Here is a 15,187-nt window from a genome sequence, read left to right as displayed (position 1 = left end):
CGACCCGTCATCCGGACCCGAACCAAGCCGCGTCGGCCCCGAGGCCACGGCTAAGAAGTTGTTTACACCAACATTCTAGCGCTAGAAGGAGGGCCCATGTCGAGGGATCGCCAGGCCGATTCGGTCGAACCCGCAGTTGAGGGGGCGCCTCCGATCGGGGCTCAAGGGGAACATTCCCCGCGGACGGATCTTCGTAGCGAACACCCCGCGACAACTTCAGAGCGCTATTGGCGGATCTTCAACGACCAGGGTTTGTTGCCCCCCAACGCCCCTTCCATCGAACCATCGCCCGTCTCATCCGAGGCCTTTCTCGACCTCACCCATTAGGTCCAAGTTCTAACAGGTATGGTACAGTCCATCATTCCACTCGTCTCCGGAACACTGCACCCGCGGGCCGCCGAACCGGTGCGACAGCAGGAACCGCCTGCTCAGGCTCAGGCGCAGCCCCTGGAGCTTCCCACTTTGCCTCAGGTTCCATCGTCCCCACTCAGGGATCGAGTGATGGTGGACCAGAGAGGCCACACCCAACCCGAGGCCTTTCCTTTGGCCTCGATGGACTCCCTGCGAGCTCAGTTGCTCCTCGTCAGTCAACGGCTTGACGAGGTTCAAAAGGAGGTCCGCAGGTCAAGAGGAGAGCTTGGGGAGGATGTACATCAGGGGTCCCCTTTCGTCCCCGAAATACGGGATCAAACAGTCCCACAGAACTTTCGTCTCCCCTCTCTGGACACATACGATGGCTCCACCGACCCAGCGGATCATGTAGCTGCCTTCCGCACCCAAATGGCACTGTATGGAACTTCTGACGCTCTGATGTGCAGGGCGTTCCCCACTACACTAAGAGGACCAGCCCGCACTTGGTACGGAGGCCTGAGGACCGGAACGGTCGCATCGTTCGACCAACTCGCTAGAGATTTCGAGCTCAACTTCTTAACCAGCGCACGGCCGAAACCGTCCGCCGCCTTGCTTCTCGGGCTACATCAGAGGGAGGATGAGTCCCTCTCCCACTTCGTGAACCGTTTTGCCACGCAGATCTGGGGATTATCCGACACTCACCCCTCTCTGTTGATGCAGGCGTTCATGGAGGGACTGCGACCTCCCCGATTCTTCTGGTCCCTCATTGAGAGACCCCCCTCCGCGGTACCCGAGATGCTTCAGCGGGCGAACCAGTTCGTCGCGGCAGAGGCTTGGATGGCCGGAAAGCAGGAAAAGCACACAAGGGTTAGACCGGAGCCGGCCCGTGGGCAGCAACCTGCCGCGATAAGGCGCAAGCTGGACCAACCCAACCTGCCCGCTCCGAGGCCTCCTCTGCCCCCTCTAGGCGCGTCCCGAACGGAGATATTTCTCCAGATAAAGGAGAGAGGGTTGCTCAGGGCGCCCGTTCCGATGAAAAACCCACGAGAGCTCGCCGACCAATCCAAGCATTGCCGCTTTCACAGGCAAAATGGACACGACACCGAAGACTGCCGCGAACTGAAATGGCAGATCGAGGAGCTTGCCCGCGGGGGTCACCTCACTCGGTATGTCCGACGTAACGGGGAGCTCTCGCCGCTCCCGAAGGGCCCCGTGGAGCGCCACATTGATGTCATCACTGGAGGACCGGTGGCTGGGGTAACCAGTATGTCCGGGAGAAAGGCATACGCCCGTTCCGCCGGGATGGACGCTCCCCAACATGGCCCCGACCCCAAGGTCGCATTCCCCCCCAAGGACGCCAAGTCACTGGAGCACGACGACACGCTTGTGATAATGGCTCGAATCGCTAACGCCCAGGTGAGGAGAATTATGATCGACACCGGGAGCTCAGCCGACGTGCTCTATCTGGATGCCTTCCGAAAGTTGGGGTTAGCCAAAGAATCCCTAAAACCTATCTGCTCGGCGCTCACGGGATTCACAAGCGATTCAGTCTCACCATTGGGGACTGTTACCTTGCCCCTCACCCTGGGAGCGCCGCCCAGAACAAAGACGGTGATGTCCACCTTCTTGGTGGTAGATCTTCCTGCTGCCTACAATGCCATCCTCGGCCACCCCACCCTCAACAAAGTTAGAGCTATAGTTTCCATCTATCACCAAACGGTGAAGTTTCCTACCCTCACCGGGACAGGGGAAGTTTGGGGAAGTACCCGAGAGTCCAGACGATGCTATCTGACGGCGGTCTCGCTGCACAAAAGAGCAAGGACCGACCAACCTCCAGAAGACCCGAGAGAAGAGAAGCGGCCGACACCACACCTGGAGTCGATAGCGCCCACTTGTGACATGCCTTTGATAGAGGATCGCCCGGACCGGACGGTCCAGGTCGGGTTGGAACTCCCTGGGCAAGAACGAGAGTAGCTCGTCAGTTTCTTAAAGGAGAACGCCGATGTCTTTGCCTGGTCGCCATCCGACATGACCGGCGTCGACCCAAAGACCGCCCAGCATCACCTGAATGTATCACCTGACGCCCGGCTAGTAAAACAAAAACTACGACGCCAAGCCCCCGATAGGCAACTCGCCGTCCGCAAAGAGGTGGAGCGACTCTTAGCGGCTGGCTTTATCGAGGAAGTCAAGTACCCGCGATGGCTGTCCAATGTAGTGCTGGTAAAGAAATCTAATGGGAACTGGAGGATGTGCGTTGACTATACGAGTCTCAATCGGGCATACCCGAAAGACTGCTATCCCCTCCCAAAAATCGATCAGCTGGTCGACGCAACTGCCGGGCACGCCCGCCTGTCGTTCATGGATGCCTTCTCCGGCTACAATCAGATCAGGATTTGCGCCCGAGGACCAAGAACACACGGCTTTCATCACCGATCTGGGGGTGTATTTCTACAAAGTCATGCCGTTTGGGCTAAAAAACGTAGGCGCCACCTACCAGAGGGCCGTGAACAAGATGTTCGCCGCTCAAATCGGGCGGAACGTCGAAATCTATGTCGACAACATGATCGTGAAAAGTCGCATGGCGGCAGACCACCTGACCGACTTGGCCGAGACATTCTCCGTGCTACGGAAGTATGGCCTGCGGCTAAATCCGGCAAAGTGCGTCTTCGGCGTCAATTCGGGAAGGTTCCTTGGATTCATTGTGCATGAAAGAGGGATCGATGTGAATCCGGAAAAGGTTCAGGCAGTCATCAACATGCAGGCCCCTCAAACGGTCAAAGACGTGCAGCGACTAAACGGACGGCTTGCTGCCTTATCCCGGTTCCTGTCTCGATCTAGTGATCGCTGCCTCCCCTTCTTCCGGGTGTTAAAGAACCCTAAGGACTTCCGGTGGACGGCGCAATGTGAAGAGGCTTTTGAACAAGTCAAGCGGCACCTGGCCAACCTCCCCCGCCTTGCTTCGGTTACTCTCAAGGAAAAGCTCAGCGTTTACTTGGCCGCCTCCCAACACGCAGTCAGCTCCGTCCTAACCAAAGAGGCTTCCGGGGAACAACTACCGGTCTACTACATCAGCCACGTCCTGAACGGACCCGAGGAGCGGTATCCGCCACTCGAAAAGCTCTCTTTGGTGCTCGTTCTGGCCTCTCGAAAACTACGCCCTTACTTCCAGGCTCACTCGATTGAGGTAATCACTGACCAGCCGCTTCGGCAGGTTTTGTCTAAGTTTGATGTCGCAGGACGGCTCCTCAAGTGGTCGGTAGAACTCGGAGAATTTGACATAATGTCACGGACAAACTTCTAAACAAGATGTTTGATGTAATGCTTATGTATGTCCGTGTCTTTTGGCATGTTCATGGCTTATACAACATGTAGAGGGGCGGCCGAAGGCTTAATAGTCCTATTTTAGTTAGGTTGGTGGCCTCTTTAGGCTTGTAAATAAAGGTTGTGTCATGTGGACACGTGCGAGAGATTCTCGATCTATAATGGACCATTTTACCCTTTGTTGTGCCACTGTTCAAAGCTTGTAAAAGTCTGTTTGTAATTTGCATTGTCTATGAAGTGTTTTTCGGAGATGTTTGCTTGTGGATCCTGATTGATGCGTTCTCTCTAACCTGTTCTCTTCTTTGGTGGTCCTAAGGGACAATAGGAGGCTTCGGGGAGGCTGACCTTTACGGACGGACATGCAAGGGTGCCGCACAACTTAGGCAAAACTAGCTAAGTCCGTGATAGATGGTATCAGAGCGGGACAAGCACTCACAGAAACACTTAGCATGCAAACGTGGGGGACCTAGCGGGGCTGCGTTGAGGGCAGTCAGCACACGCGCGACCGTTTGGGGGAAAACGGGCATGGAGATGTAGGGAAAAGGAGTCGCTCGGAAGAGCGGGCATCTAACATTGGCATTCAGAGGAATGACCAACCCTTCGCGCAAGAGGCACCACGAGAACAGACAAGCTTGGAAGAATGCGAAGCGCACAAATGTTGGGATTGCTGAGTTTGAGCTGCGGCTCAACGTTGACAACTATACTTGATGGTGCTCAAGGCAAGCGAGGTGCTTGGTAAAGGATGAGACCATCCAAGGTGGAATGAGTTGCTCAGCGATCGAAAGAGTTGTGCAAAGCTCACAGAGGTGAGGGGAATTGCTAACTCAAAGAATTCGGTACTCATGCATGGGCTTGTATGTGGACGATGGAATGTTCGTGGCCATCCCAAGGCGACCGAAACTCGGCGCCATGGAGCATTGAAACTTTCTCTTCGGCATTTGAAGGATACGTCCGTAGGAGGCTGAAGTGTGCAACGAGTTCAGCATGTTGCTAGGCCTTGAGGGGTATAGCGGGGGCTGTATTGACGTGGAGTCGTAATCTAGCAAGTGCGTTTGCAGGAGGCAGAACAATGCACAGTTTGTTCAGCAGATCGGAGAAGTCCAAGGGGATGGTGGTCTCCGAAACGAAGAGAGATATTGCTCCAATGGGACAGTTATCCAGGAGGGATAAGTCCCGGCTCTCCAGAGGGAGAATCATGTGAGACGGACCTCACATGTTGAGGAGGAGTACCTCAACAAACAACAACTCCACGAAGCTCGATGGACTGAGCAAGCGGCGAGGAGTCGTCGCATGATCTCGCTTGAGAGAATGCATTGGTGGATGCATTGCGAGATCAAGTGGGGGAGCGACCCAAAGCAACTTAAATGAAGGCACACTTGGAGTCAATGTGGAGATCAGACTCAAAGGAGGGCTAACCCGTGGAATGGTGGGCGCGAGGGCCACCATCGACTCAATGTGAAAACGAGGAGCGGAGCAACTTGGGTGTAACTTGGCGAAGTACTCAAGCCGCATTAAGGGAGCCAGCATAGAAGTTGGAACGTGGAGCAGAGGCACAGTGCTTTCCTTAGACAGAGGTCAAGGACATGAACTCTTGCAGAGGCAAGAGTAGGATCATGTTGTTCCATGGGTCCTTCATTCTGACGGAGCGGACTCATCTTGCATGGTGCCAAAGACGAAGGGAGCTTCGGGGCACATGCACCTTATCTCAGAGAAGCATTTGATGGAGGAACTAAGGCGAATCAATTTGCGGAGGTGAAGTTGGGTTCAAAAGGCCTTAGCACAGGGCAAGAGGACACAGAGGCGGGTACTCTTGAAGAATATGCCACAGTGTTGCCATTCGAGTTACTATGAAGGAACCGGTGCGCAGCGGAGATTGTGCTGGTAGGGGCCGAGGCCGAGGATCCAGACAATGGTGCACAAATTACAGTGAAGTCGGTTGACTTCGGGAGCTACTAGGCGACAGACTGTCCTAGAGCGGTGCTTCATCTAGGTGTGACCCAAGAGTGGGTGGATGAAGGTCGATTGCCAAAGGAGCGAACAAAATCGAAGGTGGAGGAGACCCTGCGATGTATTGGCAGAGGCCACACATGGAGGGTTCACAATTCGAGTTTATTCCACAAGGATCAGAATGCAATGGAGATGTCACCAGGAGGCGACATGGTGCAGCGGATCGTGGTGGAACAGTTCATGGCAATGCGATACACACGACCTAGTCCCGTGAGGGACTAGATCATACAGAGGTATGATCGGGAGCTACTAGAAGCTCCACTTCCGTGAACAACACGATGGCAAGAAGGGTTATAGATTCAAGGAGTGAAGGCCATGGTACCGCAGAGGCGGGTCTTCCGTGCGTGCATCGAATTTGCATTGGATGAAAACTTTGGTCATCAGCATATGGGGCCTGGGTTCCATCGAGGGAAAAGTTTGGATGCAAGTACAAGTGAGTTCTATAGGAGGGACTTGATTATGCAGAGGTATGATCGAAGCAGCTGTAGAGTTGGACTGCTCCAGAGCTCATATTCGCTTAAGGGAGCCCGGCAAGTCAGAGGACAAGGTCGAGTAAGCGAACGTTGCTACCAAGGAAGCTAAGGAGAACAGAATCGGTGCAAACCCGACAACGTGATGGCAGAGGCCATGCATGGGAGTTGCAGTCTATCTTTCCATCGACCAAACGGACTGCTTGGAGAACACAGAGGTGTTGAAGCAGGGGGTCGAAAGGGGCGAGGAAACGACGACGAGTCCAGAGGGACTTAGCTACCCAAAATCAAGCATCAGTTAGAATGGAGGTGGACTCAGATAAGTGCCACGGAGACATATCTACTGATCATGAAGAAAAGGGATGCAGATGCGAGGCGACGGATAATAGGGCCATGGGCATGGCAGCGCCATGGTACCGCAGAGACGGGACTTCCGTGAAAGTCATTGATCCCTTGCTCTCATGAGGGAGAGCGCTTGGTCGTGAAAGGGGCCGAGGAGATGGAGCATGCAGAGGCAATCTCCAAGTACCGAGACAAGGCTGAAGGGCAGAGGCCGAGGAACTTCGTATGATCGGGAGCTACTGGAAACTCCACTTAGGTGAACAACACGACGGCAAGAAGGGCTATGGATTCAAGGAGTGAAGGCCATGGTACCGCAGAGGCGGGTCTTCCATGCATGCATCGAATTTTGCATCGGATGAAAACTTTGGTCATCAGCATATGGGGGCTGGGTTCTGTTGAATCTCAGATTTTGATGATGAAGTCAATTGTCATTTGTTATCTAATCTATATGTTGAGATAAGTGTGCAGGATTAACTACGATGAAAGTAAGACATGCAGCAGGAGTTGCGCTGGAGTCAAGACAATGATCACGTTGGGAGTTCAAGAGTTTGACGAAAGTTCGGACAGTCGTCGGAGGTTCTGCGGGAACAAATCCGAGAAGTCCATAAGCTTGCCAAAGAAGCTCGTCGGAACTCGCCAAGTGAATCGTCGCAAGTCCAGGAGTTTGCCGAAAGTCCGCAGGAGCATCACCGAGGGATCATCGGATGATCGACGGAAGTTCGCCGGAAGCTCGCCGGAAGAAGCGATTGACGCACCGGAGCAAGTTGCAGTAAATGTCTTAGTAAAAATCGTAGTTAGCACAATGATTAAGTTGAAAATGGGAGATGATCCCATTAACTTAATCTTGGGGCAATTGGGCCCCTGAAAAACCCAAATTGGGCCGAATGGATCAAACCATTCGGACCCTGATTTCTGCCAGGCGGTTGAACTGCCCAAGGCAGGAGGTTGCACCGCCTGGGCTCAGTCTCCGAGTGAGACTGGGAGGTGCAACCGCTCCAACCAGGCGGTGGCACCGCTTGGGGCTCTGTCTCCGAGCGAGACTGGGCGGTGCAACCTCCCCTAACAGGAGGTGGCATCGCTTGAGCTCGATCTTCGAGCTCTGCCAGGCGGTTGCACCGCCTCAGTCAGGAGGTGCAACCGCCTGAGCTCGGTCTTCGAGCTCTTTCAGGAGGTGCAACCGCCCCTGACAGGAGGTAGCACCGCCCAGAGGCTCAGTCTTCGAGCTCTGCCTGGCGATGCAACCGCTCCAGTCAGGAGGTGCAACCGCTTGATCCCGGAATTCCGGGAATTGACAGTTTTGAGCTCCAAATTTGAACTGGGTTGGGGCCTATAAATACCCCGCCCATTCAGCACTGAAAGAGCAAGGAACTAACACTGAAATCTTGATCTTTTTCTGTGATTCTTAGAGCTCAAAATTGTTGTAAAGGCCAAAAGTTCTTCTCCTTCTGTTCTTCCAAGTTCTGAGTTGTAAAGAGAGGAGAGAAAATTCTGTAAGGGTTGTCTCCTAAGCCCGTCAAAAGGAGTGAAACTGTAAAAGGGTGGTTGGCCTTTGCCTATTGAAGGAAGGCCTCTAGTTGACGTCGGTAACCTCGTCAGTGGAGGAAGCCAAAAGTGGAGTAGGTCAAGATTGACCGAACCACTATAAATCTCGGTTTGCATTTGCTTTGAGCATATTATCTTTACTGCAAACCTCCTCTAAAGCTTACTACTTTCTGCGCATATACGATCGGGTTTCAAGCTTTGCACTTTTGAATCAGCGTTTAGACGTAAATCTATTTTTTCGTACGATCATCATATTTCAGTTTGCATTTACGTTTTGATTTCAATCATAACTGCAAATTGCCTTTATATACTTGCTTAAACTGCATCTCGCCTAATCAAGTGATTTACGAATCAGCATTTAGACGTAAATCAGCTTCTTCGTACGAACGTCGTATTTCAGTTTGCACTTACACTCTGGTTTTCATCATAACTGCAAACTGCCTTCATAGATTGATTTTAACGTCATCTCGCTTGATCTTAAGTTAAAGTAATCTTAGAATCGGCTTTCACACCGAAATCATTTTTATCGTTCGAACGTGCTTTATCGTTGTAAGATTTCCGCTGCACTAATTCACCCCCCCCCCCCTCTTAGTGCTCTTGATCCTAACAATTGGTATCAGAGCAGGGTTAACTCTCTAACGGATTAAAACCCAAGAGAGATGGCATACGCCGGAAACCAAGAGGGCCATTCTATTACACGTCCACCCATGTTCAATGGGACGGACTACACCTATTGGAAGACCCGAATGAGGATCTTTTTTATTTCTATGGATTTTGAACTTTGGAATCTTGTCGAAAACAGATTTTCGAAGCCTTCTCTTCCAATGATCAATTGGAATGAATTGGAGAAGAAGGCTTTCGCTATTAATGCAAAGGCTATGAATGCCTTATTTTGTGCACTTGATAAAAATGAGTTTAACCGTGTTTCGATTTGTGAAACCGCATTTGATATTTGACACATACTCAAAGTGACTCACGAAGGCACAAGTAGAGTGAAAGAGTCAAAAATCAATCTTCTATTACATTCTTTCGAACTTTTCTGGATGAAACCGAGTGAAACCATTGGCGATATGTTTACCCGTTTCACGGATGTCGTCAACGGTCTAAAAGGACTCGGAAAAAGTTTTTCAGATTTAGAGCTCGTAAATATGATTCTAAGATCCCTTCCTAAGAGTTGGGATCCTAAAGTCACTGCTATTCAAGAGACAAAAGATCTAAGCAACTTTCCTCTTGAAGAACTAATCGGGTCATTAATGACCTACGAGATGACTTGCAAAGCTCATGAAGAGCAAGAAGACATCCTTCCAAAGAACAGGAAGGATATGGCACTTAAAACTTCAGAAGACCACTTGAGAGAAAACTCAAGTGATGAGGACTGTGATGATGACTTGACACTTCTAACAAGAAAATTTAAAAAATTTATTAAAAGAAACAAGTTTAAGAATGAGACAAAAAATAAATTTGAACCCAAGAAGGACCAAGTTATTTGCTATGAGTGTAAGAAGCCGGGACACTACAAAAGTGATTGTCCCCGAGTCAAGAAGAGAACATCAAAGAAGAAGGCGCTCAAAGCAACATGGGATGACTCGAGTGCATCCGAAGAAGAGGAGTCCAACACCGAGCAAGTTGCTCATTACGCCTTGATGGCCATCGAAGAGGAGGTAACAAATTTAATAGATGCAGATTTATCATTTGATGAATTATTAAATGCCTTCCATGACTTATTTGATGAATGCAAGATTATTAGTAGAAAATATAAATTGCTAAAAAAGGAGCATGATAGTCTTACTTGTAATTTTGATAAGTTAAAAACTGAATATCATGATAGTTTAAGTTCATGCATAAAATGCCATGATCTAGAAACTCTCCAAAAGGAAAACTTGCTACTTAAGGACACCTTGAAGAAATTCGAGGTTGGTAGCAAGTCATTGAACATGATCCTTGCAAACAAGAGTCACGTTCCCAAAAGAAGTGGAATTGGATTTGTGAGAAGTCCTCACCAAAATCCAACCACCTTCATAAAAGGCCTCATCTTACATGTTCGACACCAAAGCAAATGCAACTTTTGTTGCAAACTTGGACACAAAACGCATTATTGTCCATTCAAGAAAATTAGTCCGAATAAATTAATTTGGGTTCCTAAAGGAACCATGATAAATTCTATGTAACATGATAAACAATATAGATCTATTTTTGAGGCACCCAAAAGCAAATGGGTACCTAAAAATCATCCTTTCCTGTAAAGACATAAAAAATTATAAGCTGGAGCAAGAAATAATATTTTGCTCCTTGGATTCTCGATATTCATGACCCAAGATCCAAAAATAACTCGCAATGCTCTCTGGCCTAAATAACAGATAAAGATTAGAAATCACAAATGCGATTTAGATACAATCCTATTTGATTTTTTAGAATTAGAAACGCATGATTCTCAATTCACATATCCTCTGGATTTTCGAACCCATCAATTTCATTCGTTCATAACTTTCGAATCCAACTCTATATCATGAACTAACTAAGTTTGTCATGAACTTGCAAGGCTTACCAACTTGAACAAACTATCACAAACATGTGTACGACATTGAGAGTATGCATGTTAAAAGATCTATCTTGATCGTGCAAAAGTTCTTGTCTTAAAAAGAAAACTCTTACGTAATTACATAAGTAAAGTTGATTGCTCTGAATGAAAACTCTTCTCAAGACAAAAACTCTCAAATCAGATCACACTGCGATCAGAACAAGTGCTCACCGCCTGCAGGCGGTGGCACTGCCCCAGCTGGAGGTAGCACCTCCGGTTGTCATGTGTTGCAAGCGGTTGCACCGCCCCAGCCAGAGGTGCAACCGCCCGCAACTCTGCCCTTTTTAACCCAAGCTAGAGCCGGCGGTGAAACCGACCCCAACTCACTCCCTTCCCCTCTTTACTCTTCCAAAGCTCCTCCATCCCCATTTCTCCCCTCATAGCATCCCAAATACCCCTCATTTCGGAGCAAAACATCAACAATCCTTCCCTCTCTTGAAGATCTCACTAAGGTATTCTCTAAGAAGCCCTTAAATTCTGTCTTTGATTCATTTACTCTTGCTCATCACTATTCTTCTAAACAGCAGTAGTTATAGGATCTAGAAGATCCTCAAGGGACAAAGGAAAGAGGAGATTAGTAGAAGATTTTGATCTCACCATTTTCGATTCAAAATACCATGCTGAAAAGTTTTCCTCTTTCGAACTTAGGAGTGTCAATAAGGGAAAATATGTAGATTTAAATGAACTAAGAGACTTAGAGACAATCCAATGGTTTGTAAACTTAGATCTACTCCCTATTTTACAAATTAATGAACCCATCTATCCAAGACTTGTTAGATTGTTTTATAACAACATACAAATAGATGAAGAAGAAAGAATGTCTACCTATCTTTTAGGACAACACATCTCCATTACGGATAAATTCATTTGCGACATGATAGGCATTCCCATAAAAAGTAGAGGACTTTACTTTAGAGGATCATGGGATGATGAAACTATTGGAACAACATATGTTGAAGCCTTAGGAACAATTTTTGCCAATCCCAACTTAGCATTTGTTCCTAAAATTTGTGAACATCTACTACCTCTAAACACTAAGGTACTTCATCATATCCTAACTAGCATCATTCTCCCTAAACAATACCATCATGATGAAGTAAGCCAATTAGAATTAGGAACAATGTATTTGATCATGAAAGGACATGACATCTGTCTTGGTTATCTTATCCAACAAAACATGTTAGAACTATCTAAGAAAGACATGATGCTCCCATATGGTGGTATAATCACTAGAATAATGAAAGCCTATGATATTCTAATACCACCGGAAGAAGAAGTAATAAAAGTAGATAGGTTTAGCATAATAAATAAAAATCTACTTCACCGATTAAGATGTTTTTATAGAAATGGTAACTGGGTTAGAATGCCTAGAAGAACCGATCTCCCTCAACCTGAACCAGAACCGGAAACACCAGTCTTTAGGGGTACCCAATCTCCTCCGATCTGTCCCTTTGAGGAAATACATCCATTTGAGCAAACTCATACATCATCTGTCGAAGATATTGGGATTCGGATAGACCGATTCGAACAAAGACAAGAACGGCTTGAACATCGACAAGATCAAATCCTATCTGAGCTGCAGCAAATTCATCGATAATTTGACTCTTTATTTAGGCACTTTAATTTTCCACCTCATGAATGAGCTTGTATGAACACAATCATCTGTTGTTATTGTAAACTCCTTATGTTACTTACCATGATGGGCTTTGCCTTGATCCTTGATATGGTTACTTGATATATTTTGTGAGCATATGCAGAGTTACAAACATCTCTCATTGTTTATCTCGGATTTTACATTGAAACTAAATGTTTCGAAAACCTTGTGCCTTGATTTCCATGATAAATATAATTTGAGAAAGTGATATACCAATGCAGTTGATAAGTCATGACATTGCCATGATATTGATACTAAACATCAACTAGCTGATATTTTTACAAAACCTCTAAGTGAAGAGCAATTTGATTTCATAAGAAGAGAATTAGGAATGTTGATGTGTCCGAATACATAAACTAGTTAAAATTATTTTTCGGACTTTATTGAATGATCAAATCACTTGATTGCCATTACATGCCTAAATAACATGTTGGAAATTATGTGTTGAATACAAAAATGTTTTGTCTTCATGATTGTATTTGAAAATCTGTAGCATAGTCTTGTCTGAATGCATGAAAGAGTTCATTTCATTTTCGGATTCGCTTAACAATTGGAATGCTAAAAATAGGATTTTCTCATACACTCTTATGAAAAATATTTCTTCTGAAATGAATTTGATGAAATAATTCCTGCTTATGAATTCCATCTTGAAATATGGATGATAGTATTTTTACTTGCAAAAAGCTGTTTCACACGCATATCTTGACTCAAAGTAAACTCACAAATAGCTAGTATCACAGATGGCTTTCCTCCTTCTTGCAAAAAGATTATAATAAAAAAAAAGGAAGAAGTATTCAAAGCAATCTACGTATCATGCCTTCCTTTATATGCTTGATAATTTGCTTATATTGTTCCCCTGGTATCACAACTACCATGCTTTTTGTTGATGACAAAGGGGGAGAAATATATGAATTGATACTATAAGCACTGATGCTATGATTATGCCATGCTTGCATCACCAAGAGATATATGAACAGATGCTATGATTTGTATCGTGTCAAGATATCAAACAAAAAACTTGCATCGAAATTCTACGAGTTGATATCTTACCATGTGATGAAATGCAATACTTGCTACAATATTTGAAATGTGTACATCATGTAATGATATCAAAATCTTACTTCGCAGCTTTACATGTTGATATCGTACAATATGATGAATTGCTACTATTACCATCATTCAAACTTGTTATATTTGAAAATGAATGTCAAGCCTTGACATCATCTTCAAAGAGATACATCATGATGAAAATCATGATGGGAGTATTGATAAGTTCAAATGATTTTAACTTATCAATATGTCTCTTGAATTCTTAGGTTTTGAATTCAAGAATGACTTATCTCAAGTATGGCATATAGACAGGGGGAGTTAAGGTTAACTCCATTATCAATTGATTGTCATCATCAAAAAGCGGGAGATTGTTGAATCTCAGATTTTGATGATGAAGTCAATTGTCATTTGTTATCTAATCTATATGTTGAGATAAGTGTGCAGGATTAACTATGATGAAAGTAAGACATGCAGCAGGAGTTGCGCCGGAGTCAAGACAATGATCATGTTGGGAGTTCGAGAGTTTGACGAAAGTTCGGACAGTCGTCGGAGGTTCTGCAGGAACAAATCCGAGAAGTCCACAAGCTTGCCAAAGAAGCTCGTTGGAACTCGCCAAGTGAATCGTCGCAAGTCCAGGAGTTTGCCGGAAGTCCGCAGGAGCATCACCGAGGGATCATCGGATGATCGACGGAAGTTCGCCGGAAGAAGCGATTGATGCACCGGAGCAAGTTGCAGTAAATGTCTTAGTAAAAATCATAGTTAGCACAATGATTAAGTTGGAAATGGGAGGTGATCCCATTAACTTAATCTTGGGGCAATTGGGCCCCTGAAAAACCCAAATTGGGCCGAATGGATCAACCCATTCGGACCCTGATTTCTGCCATGCGGTTGAACCGCCCAAGGTAGGAGGTTGCATCGCTTGGGCTCAGTCTCCGAGCGAGACTGGGAGGTGCAACCGCTCCAGCCAGGCGGCGGCACCGCCTGGGGCTCAGTCTCCGAGCGAGACTGGGCGGTGCAACCTCCCCTGATAGGAGGTGGCACCGCCTGAGCTCGGTCTTCGAGCTCTGCCAGGCGGTGCAACCGCCTCAGTCAGGAGGTGCAACTGCCTAAGCTCGGTCTTCGAGCTCTGTCAGTAGGTGCAACCGCCCCTGACAGGAGGTAGCACCGCCTAGAGGCTCAGTCTTCGAGCTCTGCCTGGCGGTGCAACCGCTCCAGTCAGGAGGTGCAACCGCCTGATCCCGGAATTCCGGGAATTGACAGTTTTGAGCTCGAAATTTGAACTGGGTTAGGGCCTATAAATACCCCACCCATTTAGCACTGAAAGAGCAAGGAACTAACACCGAAATCTTGATCTTTTTCTGTGATTCTTAGAGCTCAAAATTGTTGTAAATGCCAAAAGTTCTTCTCCCTCTGTTCTTCCAAGTTCTGAGTTGTAAAGGGAGGAGAGAAAATTCTGTAAGGGTTGTCTCCTAAGCCCGTCAAAAGGAGTGAAACTGTAAAAGGGTGGTTGGCCTTCGCCTATTGAAGGAAGGCATCTAGTTGACGTCGGTAACCTCGTCGGTGGAGGAAGCCAAAAGTGGAGTAGGTCAAGATTGACCGAACCACTCTAAATCTCGGTTTGCATTTACTTTGAGCATATTATCTTTACTGCAAACCTCCTCTAAAGCTTACTGCTTTCTGCGTATATACGATCGGGTTTCAAGCTTTGCACTTTCGAATCAGCGTTTAGACGTAAATCTATTTTTTCGTACGATCATCATATTTCAGTTTGCATTTACGTTTTGATTTCAATCATAACTGCAAACTGCCTTTATATACTTGCTTAAACTGCATCTCGCCTAATCAAGTGATTTACGAATCAGCATTTAGACG

The 15,187-nt window shown here is 46.9% G+C and overlaps 1 protein-coding gene across 1 annotated transcript; it reads left to right on the top strand.

The window, feature by feature from the left end:
• Positions 1-345: 345 nt before the first annotated feature.
• On the top strand, positions 346-2,325 carry LOC135680282 (uncharacterized). Its single transcript, XM_065194163.1, has one exon. It carries the CDS (start codon positions 346-348, stop codon positions 2,323-2,325), a length of 1,980 nt encoding a protein of 659 aa, XP_065050235.1.
• The last annotated feature ends 12,862 nt before the right edge of the window (positions 2,326-15,187 follow it).

Source organism: Musa acuminata, chromosome BXJ1-8, assembly GCF_036884655.1.
Source record: "Musa acuminata AAA Group cultivar baxijiao chromosome BXJ1-8, Cavendish_Baxijiao_AAA, whole genome shotgun sequence".
NCBI lineage: Eukaryota > Viridiplantae > Streptophyta > Magnoliopsida > Zingiberales > Musaceae > Musa > Musa acuminata.
The sequence above is the reverse complement of the archived record's forward strand: the minus strand, read 5'-3'. Positions and strand labels throughout refer to the sequence as shown.